The sequence below is a fragment of the Chlorocebus sabaeus genome, chromosome 10 (assembly GCF_047675955.1).
Source record: "Chlorocebus sabaeus isolate Y175 chromosome 10, mChlSab1.0.hap1, whole genome shotgun sequence".
Taxonomy (NCBI): domain Eukaryota; kingdom Metazoa; phylum Chordata; class Mammalia; order Primates; family Cercopithecidae; genus Chlorocebus; species Chlorocebus sabaeus.
The window spans coordinates 116,938,503-116,957,130 of NC_132913.1; the positions used below are offsets into that span (position 1 = coordinate 116,938,503).

At 40.1% G+C, this 18,628-nt stretch overlaps 1 protein-coding gene across 1 annotated transcript in view; it reads right to left on the bottom strand.

Annotated features, from left to right (window-relative positions):
• The window catches only part of DNER (delta/notch like EGF repeat containing), a 355,480-nt gene that overhangs the window by 22,061 nt on the left and 314,791 nt on the right, over window positions 1–18,628 (bottom strand). Inside the window, exon 11 of the mRNA XM_007966532.3 lies at window positions 9,011–9,142. Coding sequence (XP_007964723.3) covers window positions 9,011–9,142 — 132 coding nt within the window. The remainder of the gene's footprint in view (window positions 1–9,010; window positions 9,143–18,628) is intronic.

The following is an 18,628-nucleotide window of genomic DNA, read 5'->3' on the forward strand; positions in this document are numbered from 1 at the left end:
TATGTATTCAGTGTTTACTGAACCCAGAAACCTGCACATTTGCCTCACATAATCCTCACAGCAACCAGTACAGGAAGCCTTCCTATAATCAAGTGAGAAAGACAAGGCTCCCAGAGGTAAATTTGCTTTTCCAGGTTACATAGTTAGAATATGATGGAGATTGAATTTAAAGTCAACTTTGATCCTTTTGTTATTCCATACTTTGCCTATATTATCATTACCAGAAGAAGTAAACTTTAGATTTTTTACAATGATAGGATTTCACTTCAAAATTTCTTGATGATATCCTGTGTGTTCCTGACTTTTCATCTATACTCTCCTATATATTTATCTTCATGAATCCCATTTTAAAGTTTTAAATAGATATTACTCTGACCTAAAGGCACAAAGTGTGTCAATTTGTTATACTAAACTTCAGAATGAAAACCGATCCCATTTTATGGAAAAGTAAACTGAGGCTCAGCACAAGCAAATACAATCATAATAACGAGTGCCTTGGCCAGGATAAGAACTAAGGTCCTATTGACCCAAATCTAGAATCCTTTCTACCAGCAGATTCCACCAGACTGGACTTAACATCCTATAACTACAGTCCCTTAGAATTTTACCATTGAAATCCTTTTCAGTCCCTTGTCTCTCTCTTCAACAAGAAAGTATTTCTCACCTATCATTAGCAAGGAAAGTTAATTCTAAGCCCATTCTGTATGAGAGCAATCGAGAAGGCTAAGGGGGAGGCCTATAATGGTTACACACTTCACACTTTGGCTGCATGAACCAAAAGGAAAGACACTGAGTGAGTAGGTAAGAGTCTAAATCATATCCTCCGCTTCTTATCAAGTTGATCAAATCGACACTGGAGAATGCGGTCAAGTTGGTCACGTTGATGTCAGAGAATGTGGTCCACATTTGGACAAGAGAGTTTCCTAATACTGGCCACCCCCTACGTTAGACAAGCACTGAGAATGAGATGACCCTATCCAGTCATAGGCAGCCAGAACCACCAGTGAGGGCCTGGTCTTGTGACTTAGAGTGAAGGAGTAGAGACAGCAGACAGATCAGGCTGAGTGACACAGATAGGCAGGCAAGCAGGCAGGCAGGGCTGTGGGTACTGATCTGCATCCTTCCAAATTCACTCAGAAGTTGTCTTTATCTGCCAAATGGTGAGTGAGCAGGTGAGAGAGCACGGAAGGGAGTTCTTACGCAACTTTCCCAGGAAAAGAAGTGATCTGGAATAGGGAGGAAACATTCACCCAACCAGCATGGTTAGTTCTCTTCTGCTATGAAAGATTAAATTGACCCAGCTAATTTAAATAAGAAGACAATACCTTTCAAAGTTGAATCTTTAACAGTCCCAAAACTATTGAAAACTTGATTGCAGCCGGGCACAGTGACTTACGCCTGTAATCCTAGCACTTTGGGAGGCCAAGGCAGGTGGATCATGAGGTCAAGAGATTGAGACCATCCTGGCCAGCATAGTAAAACCCCTTCTCTTCTAAAAATACCAAAATTAGCCGGGAGTAGCACACACCTGTAATCCCAGCTACTCAGGAGGCTGAGGTAGGAGAGTCACTTGAACCCGGGGGGCAGAGGTTGCAGTGAGCTGAGATCGCACCACTGCACTCCAGCCTGGATAGAGCGAGACTCTGTCTCAAAAAATAAAAATAAAATAATAAAATAAAATAAAGAAAACTGGAGGGGTGGCTAGCAAAATGGCCGCATAGGAACAGCTCCAGTGTGCAGTTCCCAGCAAGATCAATGCAGAAGGCAGGTGATTTCAGCATTTCCAACTGAAGTAGCTGGTTCATCTCATTGGGACTGGTTAGACAGTGGGTGCAGCCCATGGAGGGTGAGCAGAAGCAGGGTGGAGTGTTGCCCCACCCAGGAAGCACAAGGGGTCAGGGAACTCCCTCCCCTAGCCAAGGGAAGCTGTGAGGGACTGTGATGTGAGGAATGGTGCAGTCCGGCCCAGATACTATGCTTTTCCCATTGTCTTCACAACCCACAGACCAGGAGATTCCCTTGGGTACCTATGCCACCAGGGCCCTGGGTTTCAAGCACAAAACTGGGCAGCCGTTTGGGCAGACACCAAGCTAGCTGCAGGAGTATTTTTTTTTTTTCATAACCCAGTGGCTCCTGGAACACCAGTGAGACAGAACTGTTCACTCCCCTGGAAAGGGGGCTGAACCAGGGAGCCAAGTGTTCTAGCTCAGCAGATCCCACCTCCATGGAGCCTAGCAATTTAAGATCCACTGGCTTGAAATTCTTGCTACCAGCACAGCAGTCTGAAGTTGACCTGGGACACTCAAGCTTAGTGGGGGGAGGGGGGTCCACCACCGTTACTGAGGCTTGAGTAGGTGGTTTTCCCCTCACAGTGTAAACAAAGCTGCCAGGAAGTTCGACTGGATGGAGCCCACCACAGCACCGCAAAGCCACTATAACCAGACTGCCTCTCTAGATTCCTCCTCTCTGGGCAGGGCATCTCTGAAAGAAAGGCAGAAGCCTCAGTAAGGAGCTTATAGATAAAACTCCCATCTCCCTAGGACGGAACACCTGGGGGAAGGGGCAGCTGTGGGTGCAGCTTCAGCAGACTTAAATGTTCTGCCTCCTGGCTCTGAAGAGAGCAGTGGATCTCCCAGCACAGCACTCGAGCTCTGATAAGGGACAGGCTGCCTCCTCAAGTGGGTGCCTCCTGACAGAGAGACACCTCCCAGCAGGGGTCAACAGACACCTCTTATAGGAGAACTCCAGCTGGCATCTGCCAGGTGCCCCTCTGGGAAGAAGCTTCCAGAGGAAGGAACAGGCAGACATCTTTGCTGTTCCACAGCCTCCACTGGTGATACCCTGGCAAATGGTCTGGAGTGGACCTCCAGTAAACTCCAGCAGACCCACAGCAGAGGGGTCTGACTGTTAGATGGAAAACTAACAAACAGAAAGGAATAGCATCAACATCAACAAAAATTATATCCACACAGAAACCCCACCGGAAGGTCACCAACATCAAAGGCCAAAGGTAGATAAATCCACAAAGATGAGGAAAAACCAGCACAAAAAGGCTGAAAATTCCAAAAACCAGAATGCCTCTTCTCCTCCAAAGGATCACAACTTCTCATCAGCGAGGAAACAAAACTGGACAGAAAATGAGTTTGACAAATTGACAGAAGTAGGCTTCAGAAGGTGGGTAATAACAAACTCCTCCAAGCTAAAGGAGCATGTTCTAACCCAAAGCAAGGAAGCTAAGAAACTTGAAAAAAGATTAGATGAATTTCTAACTAGAATAACAAGTTTAGAGAAGAACATAAATGACCTGATGGAGCTGAAAAACACAGCAAGACAATTTTGTGAAGCATACACAAGTATCAATATCCAAATAGATCAAGCAGAAGAAAGGATATAAGAGACTGAAGACCAACTTAATGAAATAAAGCGTGAAGACAAGATTAGAGAAAAAAGAAAGAAAAGGAATGAACAAAGCCTCCAAGAAACAGGGGACTATGTGAAAAGACCAAACCTGTTTGATTGGTGTACCTGATAGTGACTGGGAGAATGGAACCAAGTTGGAAAACACTTGGTTCCATTCCATAGGATATCATCTAGGAGAACTTTCCCAACCTAGCAAGACAGGCCAACACTCAAATTCAGAAAATACAGAGAACACCACAAAGATGCTCCTCGAGAAGAGCAACCCCAAGACACATAATCATCGTATTCACCAAGGTTGAAGTGAAGGAAAAATGTTAAGGGCAGCCAGAGAGAAAGGTCAGGTTACCCACAAAAGGAAGTCCATCAGACTAACAGCGGATCTCTCTGAAGATCCTACAAGCCAGAAGAGAGTGAGGGCCAATATTCAACATTCTTAAAGAAAACAATTTTCAACCCAGAATTTCATATCCAGTCAACCTAAGCTTCATAAGTGAAGGAGAAATAAAATCCTTTATAGACAAGTAATTGCTGAGAGATTTTGTCACTACCAGGCCTGCCTTACAAGAGTTCCTGAAGGAAGCACTAAATATGGAAAGGAAAAACCAGTACCAGCCACTGCAAAAACATACCAAATTGTAAAGACAACCGAAACTATGAAAAAACTGCATCAACTAATGGGCAAAATAACCAGCTAGCATCATAATGACAGGAGCAAATTCACACATAACAATACTAACCTTAAATGTAAATGGGCTAAATGCCCCAATTAAAAGACACACACTGGCAAATTGGATAGAGTCAAGATCCATCAGTGTTCTGTATTCAGGAGACCCATCTCATGTGCAAAAATGCACACAGGCTTAAAATAAAGGGATGGAGGAATAGTTACCAAGCAAATGGAAAGCAAAAAAAGGAGGGGTTTCAATCCTAATCTCTACCAAAACAGACTTTAAAACAACAAAGATCAAAAAAGACAAAGAAGGGCATTATATAATGGTAAAGGGATCAATGCAACAAGAAGAGCTAACTATCTTAAATAAATATGTACCCAATACAGGAGCACCCAGATTCATAAAGCAAGCTCTTAGAGACCTACAAAGAGAATTGGACTCCCACACAATAATCGTGGGAGACTTTAACACCCTACTGTCAATATTAGACAGATCCACAAAACAGAAAATTAACAAGAATATTCAGGACTTGAACTCAGCTCTGGACCAAGCAGACCTAATAGACATCTACAGGACTCTCCACTCCAAATCAAGAGAATATACATTCTTCTCAGCACCACATCACACTTATTCTAAAATTGACCACATAATTGGAAGTATAACACTCCTCAGCAATTACAAAAGAATGGAAATCATAACAAACAGTCTCTTAGACCACAGTGCAATCAAATTAGAACTCAGGATTAAGAAACTCAATCAAAACTGCACAACTACAGGGAAAGAGAACAACCTGCTCTGAATGACTACTGGGTACATAATAAAATTAATGCAGAAATAAATAAGTTCTTTGAAACTAATGAGAACAAAGACACAATGTACCAGAATCTCTGGGACACAGCGAAAGCAGTGTTTAGAGGGAAATTTATAGCACTAAATGCCCACAGGAGAAAGTGGGAAAGATCTAAAATCAACACCCTAACATCACAATTAAAAGAACTAGAGAAGCAAAAACAAACACATTCAAAAGCTAGCAGAAGACAAGAAATAACTAAGATCAGAGCAGAACTGAAGGAGACCGAGACAAGAAAAACCCTTCAAAAAAAATCAAGGAATCCAGGAGCTGATTTTTCGAAAAGATTAACAAAATACATAGACCATTAGCAAGACTAACAAAGAAGAGAGAAGAATCAAATAGACACAATAAAAATGATAAAGGGGATATCACCACTGATCTGACAGAAATACAAACTACCATCAGAGAATACCATAAACACCTCTATGCAAATAAACTAGAAAATCTAGAAGAAACAGATAAATTCCTGGACACAGCCACCCTTCCAAGACTAAACCAGGAAGAAGTTGAATCCCTGAATAGACCAATAACAAGTTCTGAAATTGAGGCAGTAATTAATAGCCTACCAACCAAAAAAAGCCCAGGACCAGATGGATTCACAGCCAAATTCTATCAGAGGTACAAAGAGGAGCTGGTACCACTCCTTCTGAAACTATTCCAAACAACAGGAAAGAAGGACTCCTTCCTAACTCATTTTATGAGGCCAGCATCATCCTGATACCAAAACCTGGCAGAGACACAACTAAAAAAAGCAAATTTCAAGCCAATATCCCTGATAAACATTGATGCAAAAATCCTCAATAAAATACTGGCAAACCAAATCCAGCAGCACATCAAAAAGCTTATCCACCACTGCAATCCAGTCTGGGTGACGGAGCGAGACTCCATCCAGAAAAAAAGAGAAAGAAAGAAAAAGAAAAAGCTTATCCACCACGATCAAGTTGGCTTCATCCCTAGGATGCAAGGGTTCAACATATGCAAATCAATAAACGTAATCCATCACATAAACAGAACCAATGATAAAAACCACATGATTGTCTCAATAGATGCAGAAAAGGCCTTCAATAAAGTTCAACACCTCTTCATGCTAAAACCTCTCAATAAACTAGGTATTGACAGAACGTATCTCAAAATAATAAGAGCTATTTATGAAAAACCACAGCCAATATCAGAATGAATGGGCAAAAGTTAGAAGTATTCCCTTTGAAAACTGGCACAAAATAAGGATGCCTTCTCTCACCACTCCTATTCAACATAGTATTGGAAGTTCTGGCCAGATCAATCAGGCAAGGGAAAGAAATAAAGGGTATTCAAATAGGAAGAGAGGGAGTAAAATTGTCTCTGTTTGCAGATGACATGATTGTATACTTAGAAAACCCCATTGTCTCAGCTCAAAATCTCCTTAAGCTGATAAGCAACTTTAGCAAAGTCTCAAGATACAAAATCATTGTGCAAATATCACAAGCTTTCCTATACACCAATAATAGACAGAGAGCCAAATCATGAGTGAATTCTCATTCACAATTGTGACAAAGAGAATAAAATACATAAAAATACAACTTACAAGGGATGTGAAGGACCTCCCAAGGAGAACTACAAACCACTGTTCAAGGAAATAAGAGAAGACACAAACAAATGAAAACACATTTCATGCTCATAGATAGAATTAATATCCTGAAAATGGCTATACTGCCCAAAGTAATTTATACATTCAATGCTATCCCCACCAAGCTACCACTGACTTTCTTCACAGAATTAGAAAAAACTACTTTAAATTTCATATGGAACCAAAAAAGAACCTGTATGTCAAGACAATTCTAAGCAACAAAATCAAAGCTGGAGGCATCATGATACGTAACTGCAAACTATACTACAAGGCTACGGTAACCAAAACGTCATGATACTGGTACCAAAACAGATATATATACCAATGGAAAAGAGCAGAGGCTTCAGAACGCCACACATCTGCAACCATCTGATCTTTGATAACCCTGACAAAAACAGCATTGGTGAAAGGATTCCCTATTTAATAAATGGTGTTGGGAAAACAGGCTAGCCATATGCAGAAAACTGAAACTGGACCCCTTCCTTACACCTTATACAAAAATTAACTCAAGGTGGATAAAAGACGTATACGTAAGACCTAAAACTATAAAAACCCTAGAAGACAACCTAGGCAACACCATTCAGGACATAGGCATGGGCAAAGGCTTCAGGACTACAACACCAAAAGCAATGGCAACAAAGGCCAAAATTGACAAATGGGATCTAATAAACTAAGGAGCTTCTGCACAACAAAAGAAACTATCATCACAGTGAAAAGACAACCTACAGAATGGGAGAAAATTTTTGCAATCTATCCATCTGAAAAAGGGCTAATATCCAGAATCTACAAAGAACTTAAACAAATTTACAAGAAAAACAAACAATCAACCCCATCAAAAAGTGGGCAAAAGGTATAAACAGATACCTCCCAAAAGAACAGATACCTCTCAAAAGGACATTTATGCAACCAACAAACATATGAAAAAAAGTTCATCATCACTGGTCATTAGTGAAATGCAAATCAAAACCACAATGAGATACCATCTCACACCAGTTAGAATGGTGATCATTAAAAAAGTCAGGAAACAACAGATGCTGGAGAGGATGTGGAGAAATAGGAACGCTTTTATACACTTGGTGGGAATGTAAATTAGTTCAACCATTGTGGAAGACAGTGTGGCGATTCCTTAAGGATCTAGAACCAGAAATACCATTTGACCCAGCAATCCCATTACTGGGCATATACCCAAAGGATTATAAATCATTCTACTATAAAGAAACATGCACATGTACGTTTATTGAAGCATTGTTCACAATAGCAAAGACTTGGAACCAACCCAAATGCCCATCAATGATAGACTGGGAAAAGAAAATGTGGCACATATACACCATGTAATACTATGCATCCATAAAAAAGGATGAGTTCATGTCCTTTGCAGGGACATGGATTAAGCTGGAAACCATCATTCTCAGCAAACTAACACAGGAACAGAAAACCAAACACCACATGTTCTCACTCATAAGTGGGAGTTGAACAATGAGAACACATGGACACAGGGAGGGGAACATCATACACTGGGGCCTGTCAGGTGGTGGGAAGCTAGGGGAGGGATAGCATGAGGAGAAATACGTAATGTAGATGATAGGTTGATGGGTGCAGCAAACCACCATGGCATGTGTATGCAACAAACCTGCATGTTCTGCACATGTATCCCAGAACTTAAAGTATAATAGAAAGAAAAAGGAAGGAAGGAAGGAAGGAAGGAAGGAAGGAAGGAAGGAAGGAAGGAAGGAAGGAAGGAAGGAAGGAAGGAAGGAAGGAAGGAAGGAAGGAAGACAGGAAGGCAGGCAGGCAGGCAGGCAGGCAGGCTGGCTCAATTCCATGTCAGTTCACATTTTCACTTCAATCCTAGTAGATACATTGTTTTAAGGTGTAAAATCTTGATTAAGACATTTATCAAACTTCTATTTGTTCACCCTAAGAGATCATTCAGCTTTAAGCAGCCCAAAATGTTTTCAGCTTTTCTTTTAAGCTTGTCTTCACTGAACTTTTCTCCAGGCAATAGATGGAACTTAATACATCTGAAGACAGTTGAATACATAAATAAAAAGGGAATTAACATTCTGTGTGTGTGTGTGTGTGTGTGTGTGTTTTAATTTTCAACACAAAGACTCTATTTTTTGATATGATTCTAATGCTTTTCTGTTCAGCACATTTTTGGCTGCATGAGTAGCAGTGAACTCTGGATGACATCTGAAAATTCTCATCCTGGGGAAAGGCTGGCTTCAGACTCAGGAAGGAGTGGGGGCAGCAGAATGCAGGGGGCAAACATGCTAAACTGGGTATTGAGCACCAAAATGGGACAAGTGTAGCTCCGGTTGTCCCTCTGGGACTCACTGCCTCATCTGCCAGTGACTCGGGGGCTTTCTGGTCACAGTCGGCATCTTTTTGATGAAGGAAAATGCTTAAGTAACAGCTATAAATGTTAAATAACAGTGGCTGAACTGCAGAAATACTTACGGATCTCACAGTTTGCTCCCACCCAACCATGCGGGCAGTGGCAGGTGTAACCATTGGACTGGTCCAGGCAGCTCCCACCATGGTGGCAGGGGTTACTGTCACATTCATTTATGTCAATGTCACACTCTTCACCTAGGAAGATAAGAAAAAGCAGTGGTGAAACCGCTGCACCCATGGTTCCTGCCATTTTTCTGGCCAAAAAGTAAAGATCCCAGGCTAAGGGTCATAACCTTTAGCAATAGAGCCTAACCTGCTGTTTGTACAAAGTGCAGAACTCTCAGAAAATTCCAGACATGGGATCTTTTACTTCAGTAAAATTAAAAAGGAAAAAAAATATATATATAGCACTGGTAAAAAGAATCTTTCCTTTAGTCTACTTAACTAGTTAACTAGTTTCATTTAGCTAGTTAAGTGAGGTTGATTCCCATGTCTGAATAAATCTTTCCAGGATCAGAAAAAGTGAAGTTGGGGTCTTGATTTTATTAAAGAAGTCTATTTTATGTTGGAATTCATCAGCTGAATCTTATTATTTATTTTTCTGAAACTCCAGAAAGCTGAAAACTCACAGTTTATGATTATTCTGTAGCCAAGTATTTGAGTGTGTGAGACTGGACATTTGACTCTTGTCTGGAAAGTTCTAGGACATAGTTGTGCACCCAGCCTGAGTCAATTAGGAGAGATTACTTCACTTTCCAAATCCCTGGATGTGATTCTGCTTGAAGTTGGGGGACGTGAAATGCCCAGGAAAAGCATCAGGTCCACCTAAGAAGAGAAGTTGTGAAGCCTGGGGTTAATCTAAACCTGACCTAATTTTTTTCTGAGAAATAGTGGCCCAAGGGAAGCTGTCAGTTATTCTCCCATAAGGAAGAATATGACTTTCAGCTCCTGACCCTGGCTAGACCCAACTTTTCAGGACACCTTTGTGTGCTTCAGAGAGAACCTGATAGAAACTACAAACCAGGGTCCAGAGCCAATGTCACAGTGATTCGAACATCACCTTAGAACAAAGCCATCTTCAAGTGATTTTAAAGCCATCATTATGAGTCAATACTAAATGCATACACTTCTTAAATTCAAAGGCATCTCATCAAAGGTGAAGAGAAGAGGATATTTCAAATTGAGGCACTCCCTCTCTCAAAAGTTTGAAAACGAGAAAAAGAAATTTTCAAAATAAGCCCTCCTTTGCTTAGATAAATGCAGAAAGTGATGAGAAAACAAAACTCCTAGCATTGCTATGGTCATGGACTAAAGATATTTTTGTCCATTTTTCAAAAGCAATGTTTCAGTATACACTCAAGTGATTACTTCTGGGCTCACTTAATTAGCATTAAATTGCTTTTCTATCTGCTATTGGTTTGCCTCACTATTATAAAACCACTGTATGTCACTCAGGCCATTTTAGAGGAGGAATCTCACACTAAAATATTCCATGTCTGTTTTATCTCACAGTTTTTATACCTGGCATCTTACTATTTTATTTTTAAATAAAATCTGTTGAACAAAACATTTACAACTTCTAGGTCCTACTAGATTGATTATAATTCAGTAATATATACATGAATTTGTTTCCTGCAACAAATATAGTCACTTACATCAATAGTAAAAAACATGAAATTGATTGCCTATTTCAAAGGTTGTCTTTCCATTAATGGGGCAATCACTCTTAGTAGAAACAGTCATAGATTAAACTATTACAAATGGCATCACATGGGAGACTGGTTGAAGAGACATATAACCAAGAACGTGCTGAGAAACGTTAAAAGGATGAAATCAAAGACCTTAACAAGCATATACGTCAGTACTACTTTCCAACCATCTAGGAAGATACGTGTAATTGGAGATATTTACTAAACAATAGCTTTCTTTAGCTGGCAATCTGAACACTGCAAATTCTGAAATGAGATGCTCTGTTACCTTTACAAGAATAGCTACAGAAACAGCCCACATTTCCCTACTGCTACGGTCTGGCAAAACCCAAAAGCCTCACTCTGCTTCAGGAAGTCCAATGTCAATGACATATGCTTTTCATTTCCTAAACTCCATGCAGTCTCAGGGCTATCAGTTCAGTCCATCCAGGCCTGCTCCAGTCCAGAGCTTCTCCAAGAAGGCAAATGCCACATTCAAGAGCCAGGGCAGCCCCATGCATGTATTAAATCTTGGATCACTAAGGGGCTCTAACATAGTCAGGAGAAGCCCAAGGTCCCTAGAATTGTCTGTTCTTGGGACCCACTAGATTGGACAGATTTGGTAAGAATGGAGATGGCGGGGAAGAAAATAGGATGAACTCTTGCTGTAGACATTTATCAAATACAGTATCTAAAATCCAACTAGGGCCAAACTTATCTCATTCGGGTTTTCATCACCATAATGTTCTTAGAGTTACACTGGGGATTAAATGATGCAAATTAAGGAAATAAATCATATGCCAGTCAGGGCCCCAATTCGCTGACAGCTATTTCTGCAACATATGTGCTCTGGCAGAACCCTGGAGTGATGCACAGTTCTCAGATACCTTTGGGTTTATTCTAATGGCCTCTTTTATAGACAAACACTCCTTCTGCATCTAGTTGAATCAGTTATTCCTCAACTGGCTCTCAGTTTGAGGCCTTTGCTGTGTTCTATGCTGGCTGGCAATAGGAATATGAGGTGACTCAAATGATAGAGTCCCTCAAGGGAATTTTCAACCAGAAGACACCCAAGGATGACTGTTGTTCTCTGCCTTACGATGATCATGCTTTTTACTATTGGTCTTATGCAAAGTGTTTGAAGATGCACTATGAATTATAGAAAATAAGTTTGGCTTCATTTGCGTTTCCCCATATTAACAGCATTATGTTTATATATGCATTTCAACACCATAACATTCCATTCTCAATCAATATTCATTTTAACTTATTTTATTATAAGAGTTCTTAGTATACAGTATTATCTTCCTTTACTAATAGTTAACTAATAAATCTTTGAGCTTTTGCTGCCCTGAGCCAATTGACTTTTCAGTTGGCTCACTTACTCTTTTTAAATTTGAGTTAGAAAAAACAATTATTCTTAAGTCACTGTTGTTCTTAATAACATCTATTAAGAAAATACAAAATGAAATTTCTACTTGACTAAGGCTAGCAATCAAGGTCTGAACTTTAAGTCTTTTATAATTATTTTTTCTTTTTTCTTTTCTTTTCTTTTTCTTTTTTCTTTTTTTTTTTTTTTTTTTTTTTTTGAGACAAAATCTCACTTTGTCACCCAGGCTTGAGTACAGTGGCACAATCTTGGCTCACAGAAAGTTCTGCCTCCCAGGTTCAAACGATTCTCCTGCCTCAGCCTCCCCAGTAGCTGGGATTACAGGCATGTGCCACCACGCCCAGTGAATTTTTTGTATTTTTAGTAGAGACGGGGTTTTGCCTTGTTGCCCAGGCTGATCTTGAACTCCTGACCTCAGGTGATCTACCCACCTCAGCCTCCCAAAGTGCTAGGAATACAGGCATGAGCTACTGTGCCCAGTCAATTTTTTTTTCAATGTGTTACCTTCTATGAGGCAAAATGTAAGTACACTGGGTATCACATTTGGTAGTACTTATGCAAATTTACAAGCATACGGATTCTGCTTGCTTTCCTTGGGTAAATTAGGAAATGCAAAAAGACAAAACCATCCAAAGTTACCACTGTTAGTATATCCTTGGGTTAACACAGTCCCCATTAAAAGATACTGATGACAATTACCATAATCATAATATCTAGTATTAAATATATGCCTTCTATGTGACAGGCACTGACTGGGTGCTTTGACTATAACTCTTTCATATACTTCACTAAGATTTTATTCAAGATAAAGTGAGTTTTAAAAATTATTTTGAATTTTTTTATCATGATGGAATAACTGGAACCTGTCTTGCCTTCCCACCATAAACAACTAAACAACTAGATGAAATATATGGAAAAAAAAAAAAAAAAAAAAAAACTATGAGGACATTGGACAACAGGAAGTCCATGACGGTGATTGCTGCAAGAAGGGAAATAAAACAGCTGAGCACCACAATCATTCTGGCTTTCTTCCTGGAATTAATTTAGAACACAGTGGTTTCACTGGCTTGAGGAGACAAATATCAGAGTGCATGGAGGCCAAGGTAGCCGTAATTTGTAGGAAAGACCACAACACAAGATAGAACCACTCAGAAAATGAGCACCGGAAATCTGCTGCATCCCTTGGGCTGTTGCTGAGGACATGTGTGTGTGTAACTTGAAGCTTGGCAAACAAAATGACAGATGAACGGTTCCCAAACTCACAGAGGACTCAGAGATATTCAGATTTGCACAGCCAGGGTGGAACTATTTCATTGATTACCCAGTACATTCAGTGAAGCCACAAAAGATCACATCTTAGTAATGGGGCACAACTATCCCTACAGTAAGGCTACTCTACATTCACCTCCCCAAAATGTACAACAAACCTTGAAAGGATTAATTAGGTCAGCAAGTTACTTACCTGACACACACAAAAAAAGTCCATTACTTTTTTTAAAAAAAGACAATAAAATCCAATGACTCAACAACTGAATCCACAATGACCATCATTCAAACAAAAATTAATAGACATGCAACAAAGTAGAATCATGTGACCCATAACTGCATGAAAATCAGTCAAAAGACACAGATTCAGAAATAACATGAGAGCTAGCAGACAACAAATTTGTTCAAAATGTGAAATAAAATATAAAAAACAATGAACAGAAACATGGAAAATAAAAAACAAGCCCAATGGAACTAGTAGGTATGAAAAATACAATATCTGAAATTGTTTTTAGAACTCAATTATTTTAATAGTAGATTAGTGGCTCACACCTGTAATCCTGGCACTCTGGGAGTCCGAGGCAGGCTGATAACCTGAGGTCAGGAGTTTGAGACCAGCCTGGGCAACATGGCAAAACCCCATCTCTACTAAAAAAACAAAAATTAGCTGGGCGTGATGGCACATGCCTGTAATCCCAACTACTCAGCAGGCTGAGGCAAGAGAATCTTGAACCAGGGATGCAGAGGTTGCAGTGAGCCGAGATCACACCACTGTACTCCAGCCTGGGTGACAGAGTGAGACTCCGTCTTAAAAAAAAAATAAAAATAAAAATAAAAAATAGTAGATTAGACACTGTTGAAAAAAATATTAGTAAAGTTGAAAACAGAGCAATAGAAGCTTGACAAACTGAAACTCAGAAAGAAAAAAGACTTTTTAAAAAACTAAGCAGAGACTCTGGCCCACTAGACAATTTTAAGCAGTCTAAGATAGATGTATTCAGAATCCCAGAGAAAGGATATGAAGCCAAAAATAATATTTAATAAATTAATAGCTAAACATTTCCAAGTTTGATGAAAACTGTAACCACAGATTCAAGATGTGCAACAAACCCCAAGCAGGATAAACACAAGAAAATCACACACACACACATATCACAGTGCAGAAGTCAAAGCAACTGCATCTTGGATGCTGATCCACCATGTTGGCTTCTGATTAACCACAGTTCCAGGAACATCTCTAAGGATTCCAGTGTATGTACTGTTCCTTGTACAAGAAAAGATACTTACCATAAATCCTGCCCTTTGGTCAAAACAACCTTGATGTTATTGTACTTCGACTGTCCTGCACATCCCTTCTGAACTACCTCTCCTCTGTGGATCATAAGCCCTGGGTCCACAGGGTAATGGTGTGGGTGTGGGGATCCACTATCTTGTTTTCCCACTACCCAAGACACAGACAGGCTTCTCTTCATAAGTCCCTATTAAACATTTCTTTCTGATAAACTGAATATGTCAGCCAAGAGCTTTCTTTAGCCTCTCAGCTTCCTCAGACTTTGGGGACACGTTTGCAGAGGCCTGCAGGAGCTGAGAGACCAAGAAATGGGCAAAGGGAATGAAGCATCTGTGTGGGTAATCCCAGGTGGCAGCCACTTCTATGTGGAGTGGTGTGGCTCACCTTTTAGACGCTTGTGTGTGGGTACAGGGACACCCCAAAATGCTGGCGTGTTTAGAATGACTTTTAAGTGAGAGCCATCTGTCGCACTGCAGTAAGGAAGGATGGCGAGCAGCCACTGCTCTAACATGGCCACTTCTGTGGCCATTGAGGACGGGAGCCCATCTAGCAGCAAAAGCAAAGTAAAACGGCTTGAGGGAGAGTTAAAATTAGAAAAGAGTTTCTAAAGAGTTCTATTGTCAAAAGTACATCTTCATTGTTTTAAGGTCTCTATTCTCTCTCTGTAAAACTTCTCAGTCAAATGAATTCTGTTTTCTCCATTTACATCTGTCTCTCCCTCCCTCCTCTTGCTACCCTCAATGCCACATGAGGAACCTACAAAAAGGAACTGCTGACAGTCTGGGATCCCTTGGAGACAGAAAATACTCCTCTTCACGGGAGGTACCTCTATTTTTCTTTACGGAACCGCAAGAGTTAGAAGCAGACAGATTCCTCCTGGGTCTAAAACACGGCTCTCTTTTGTATTGTGTTACCTGACCTGTTTGGTTTTTAGGAGTCCCAGAGTTGACTTTGTACCATGAGAGGACTTGCCCTTGCTGTGTAATAACTGGCAGTCACAGGTAAGAGATACAGTCTTAGAGGTGGTTGACGGCACTTGGCAGAAAATGATTATTACTACAGGGGGATACTCATTTCTTTGGGAATTTACATAAGAAAACTGTGGTTTGAGTACCTAAAGGCTACAGAAAAATGCCGTACTGTGGGATAAGACACCCTTTGGGGGATGGGCTGATCGCAGAGTGGACTGATCAGCCTTGAGTTGCCCATCAGCCACGGTGGAATGTCCTTGCAGTGAGGTGCACTGTGGAAGCATTGCACTATCCAGTCCTGTAATGTTTCCCTCTTTTGGGGGACCCAGGATTCAGTGTAAAATGGGTCCTTGGTTTTGAGGGATCTAAACATTCTGCCTTTTTGCTGTACCTGCTCAAGTGTTCAGCCCTACAAACTGCATGCTTTAAAGGCCTCCACCCTGGGCCTGGTGCAGTGGCTCAAGCCTGTAATCCCAGCACTTTGGGAAGTTCAGGCGGGCGGATCACCTGAGGTAAGGAGTTCGAGACCAGCCTGGCCAACATAGTAAAAACACATCTCTACTAAAACTACAAAAAATTAGCTGCGTGGTGGCACACCTGTAATCCCAGTTACTTGGGAGGCTGAGGCAGGAGAATCACTTGAACCCGAGAGGCGGAGTCTGCAGTGAGCAGAGATGGTGCCATTGCACTCCAGCCTAGGTGACAGAGCAAGACTCTGTCTCAAAAAAAAAAAAAAAACAAGTTCTACCCTAAAGCCAATAATCTAGATAAGAAACAAACTAAGTGAAAAAGAAAACAGTTTTCCTGGCAATCTTGTTTTCAGATAACAATGGCAGTCTAAGTTCCCTGTCTTTGAGATGTAAATTTCCTACCTTTTTTCACCTAAGAGTCATGTCTTTGGAAATGATTAACCGTCTAAAGGGGGGGAAAGAAACTGAAAACTGGCAAAAGAAAAATCTTGTAAATCTATAAGATCTGCTTCTGTGTGTCTGTGTGTCTATATTTTAAATGTGTCATGTATATGTCATATATCCCTACCAAAATATATAAAAGAGCTCTAATTAATTGGCTTAAAGTAAGTGCTTCAGACAAATATTTTATCAAGAAGATAGAAACCAACTCAAATGCCTTTTAGTGTTACATGATTTTAGTAATCTTTGGTAAATAAAACTAGTTTCAAGATTTCTTTCAGTAACTTAAGAGTTAAAGAGTTAAAATACTAGTTAATATGGAAAAGTAGTATCATCTAGTTTAGAGGTTATTTAAAGTTTGTTTCAAAGTGAAGGGAAAAAAATGTCATAGGTAAAATTAAGTGGACAGAAACAGAAAGAACAAAAGTGTGGGGAATGAGAAATTTTTGATTCCACGGTGGTCACGCGGTCACCACCTATGGTATGGAGCCCAGCTGTGCTGTACTCAGTTGATAAAGGTAAAAGTTACCAATGGAACTTAGGAATTTAACTCTGGGGAAGGTGGTTCACTGGATGTGTAAGAAAATGCAGACTAATAAGGAAAAAGTGAAATATTAAACCCCTTGGTAATGGTTATCTATAATAGCTAAAATAAAAGTAAAAGAGAGTGATGGTTGGGCCTTGAGGCTGAACCAAGCTCAGATGTGGGTCTGTCTGAGCACAGGTCACTAGCCTCAAAGGGGAAAATTATGTCAGGGCAACAAAAAGTACCTCTGAGACTCTGGTTACCAAGAGGGTAGTCAATGTGAGGCAAGGGCAAAACCAAGGAACTACTGAAATCAGAAGGTCTAGTGTGAAGGAATTGTGCCATTTTGTAAGTAGGATTATTAGCTTCCTCAGACTTTGGGGGTGGGTTTGCATAGACCTGCCCACTGTGGAACAAACAGGCACATCACAATCAACTTGCTAAAACCTAGTCATGAAAACTCCTACAAACAGCCAGAGTGAGAGTTCTGCTTTTGGAAAGATGGACCAGATATATTTTCTGTATCCCTCCCACCAAGGACAAGTAAAAACCCTAGACATTGTACATAAAATAAACATAAGAAAATTCCAAGAAGTTGAGAGAAAGAGACAGACCGGCTAGTAATCTCAGGACCCAAGGAACAACACAATTGTGAGCTCTCTGAGTTTTCTTTTGGCCTCATATATTCCAGATTAGGTGCTGGAGAAGGCAGCAACTGGGAAATGTCAAAAGATGCAAAAAACAAAACTCCCACAAAAGCCTGTTCTCTGTAACCAAAGAACCAATATAGGGGCAGCCTAGCAAGACAAAAAAATTATAGATAATAACTGTTCCACTCCAGCCAAACACTACAAAAAAACAAAAAACAAAAAACTGGAAGTCCCCTCACCCATGCCACCAAAGGCCAAGTGGAGAGCATGGACTTCCATCCTCCAAAGCAACTCAATCACCCAACTATAACAGAATGCACAATCTTGTCAAGTACCCACAAAACATATGCCAATAGAAACCATATTCTGGGCTATGAAACAACCTCAACAAATTTCGGAGAGTTGAAATCATAGCGTGTTCTCTCACCATAATTAAATCAAACTAGATATCTCTGATAAAAAGTAACAGGAAAACCTCAAAACACTTGAAAAATAAACAACATGCTTATAGTTAATCTATGCATCAAAGAGGAAATCTAAAGGGACATTAAAAATAAAAATTAAATTGACTGAAAATGAAAATACAACATAAACTTTGTGGGGTACAGCCAAAGCAGTGCCGAGGGGGAAATTTATAGCACTAAAATGCATGCATTCGCTGTGAGAAAAAGCCTAAATCAATACTCTAAGATCTCACTCAAAGAACCTAAAAAGAAAGAACAACAGCAAATTAAGCCCAAAGCAAAAAGAAGGAAGAAAATAATAGACATAAGAGAAGAAATCAATGAAATTGAAAACAGAAAAACAATAGAGAAAATGAATGCAACAAAAAGCTATTTATTAAAAAGATTAACAAAATTGACAAAACTCTAGCAAGATTGACAAAGGAAAAAAGAGACAGACACAAATTACCAATATCACAAATAGAGCAGAAAATATCACTAAAGACTGCAGATGTCAAAAGGATAATATAGAAATACTATATTAC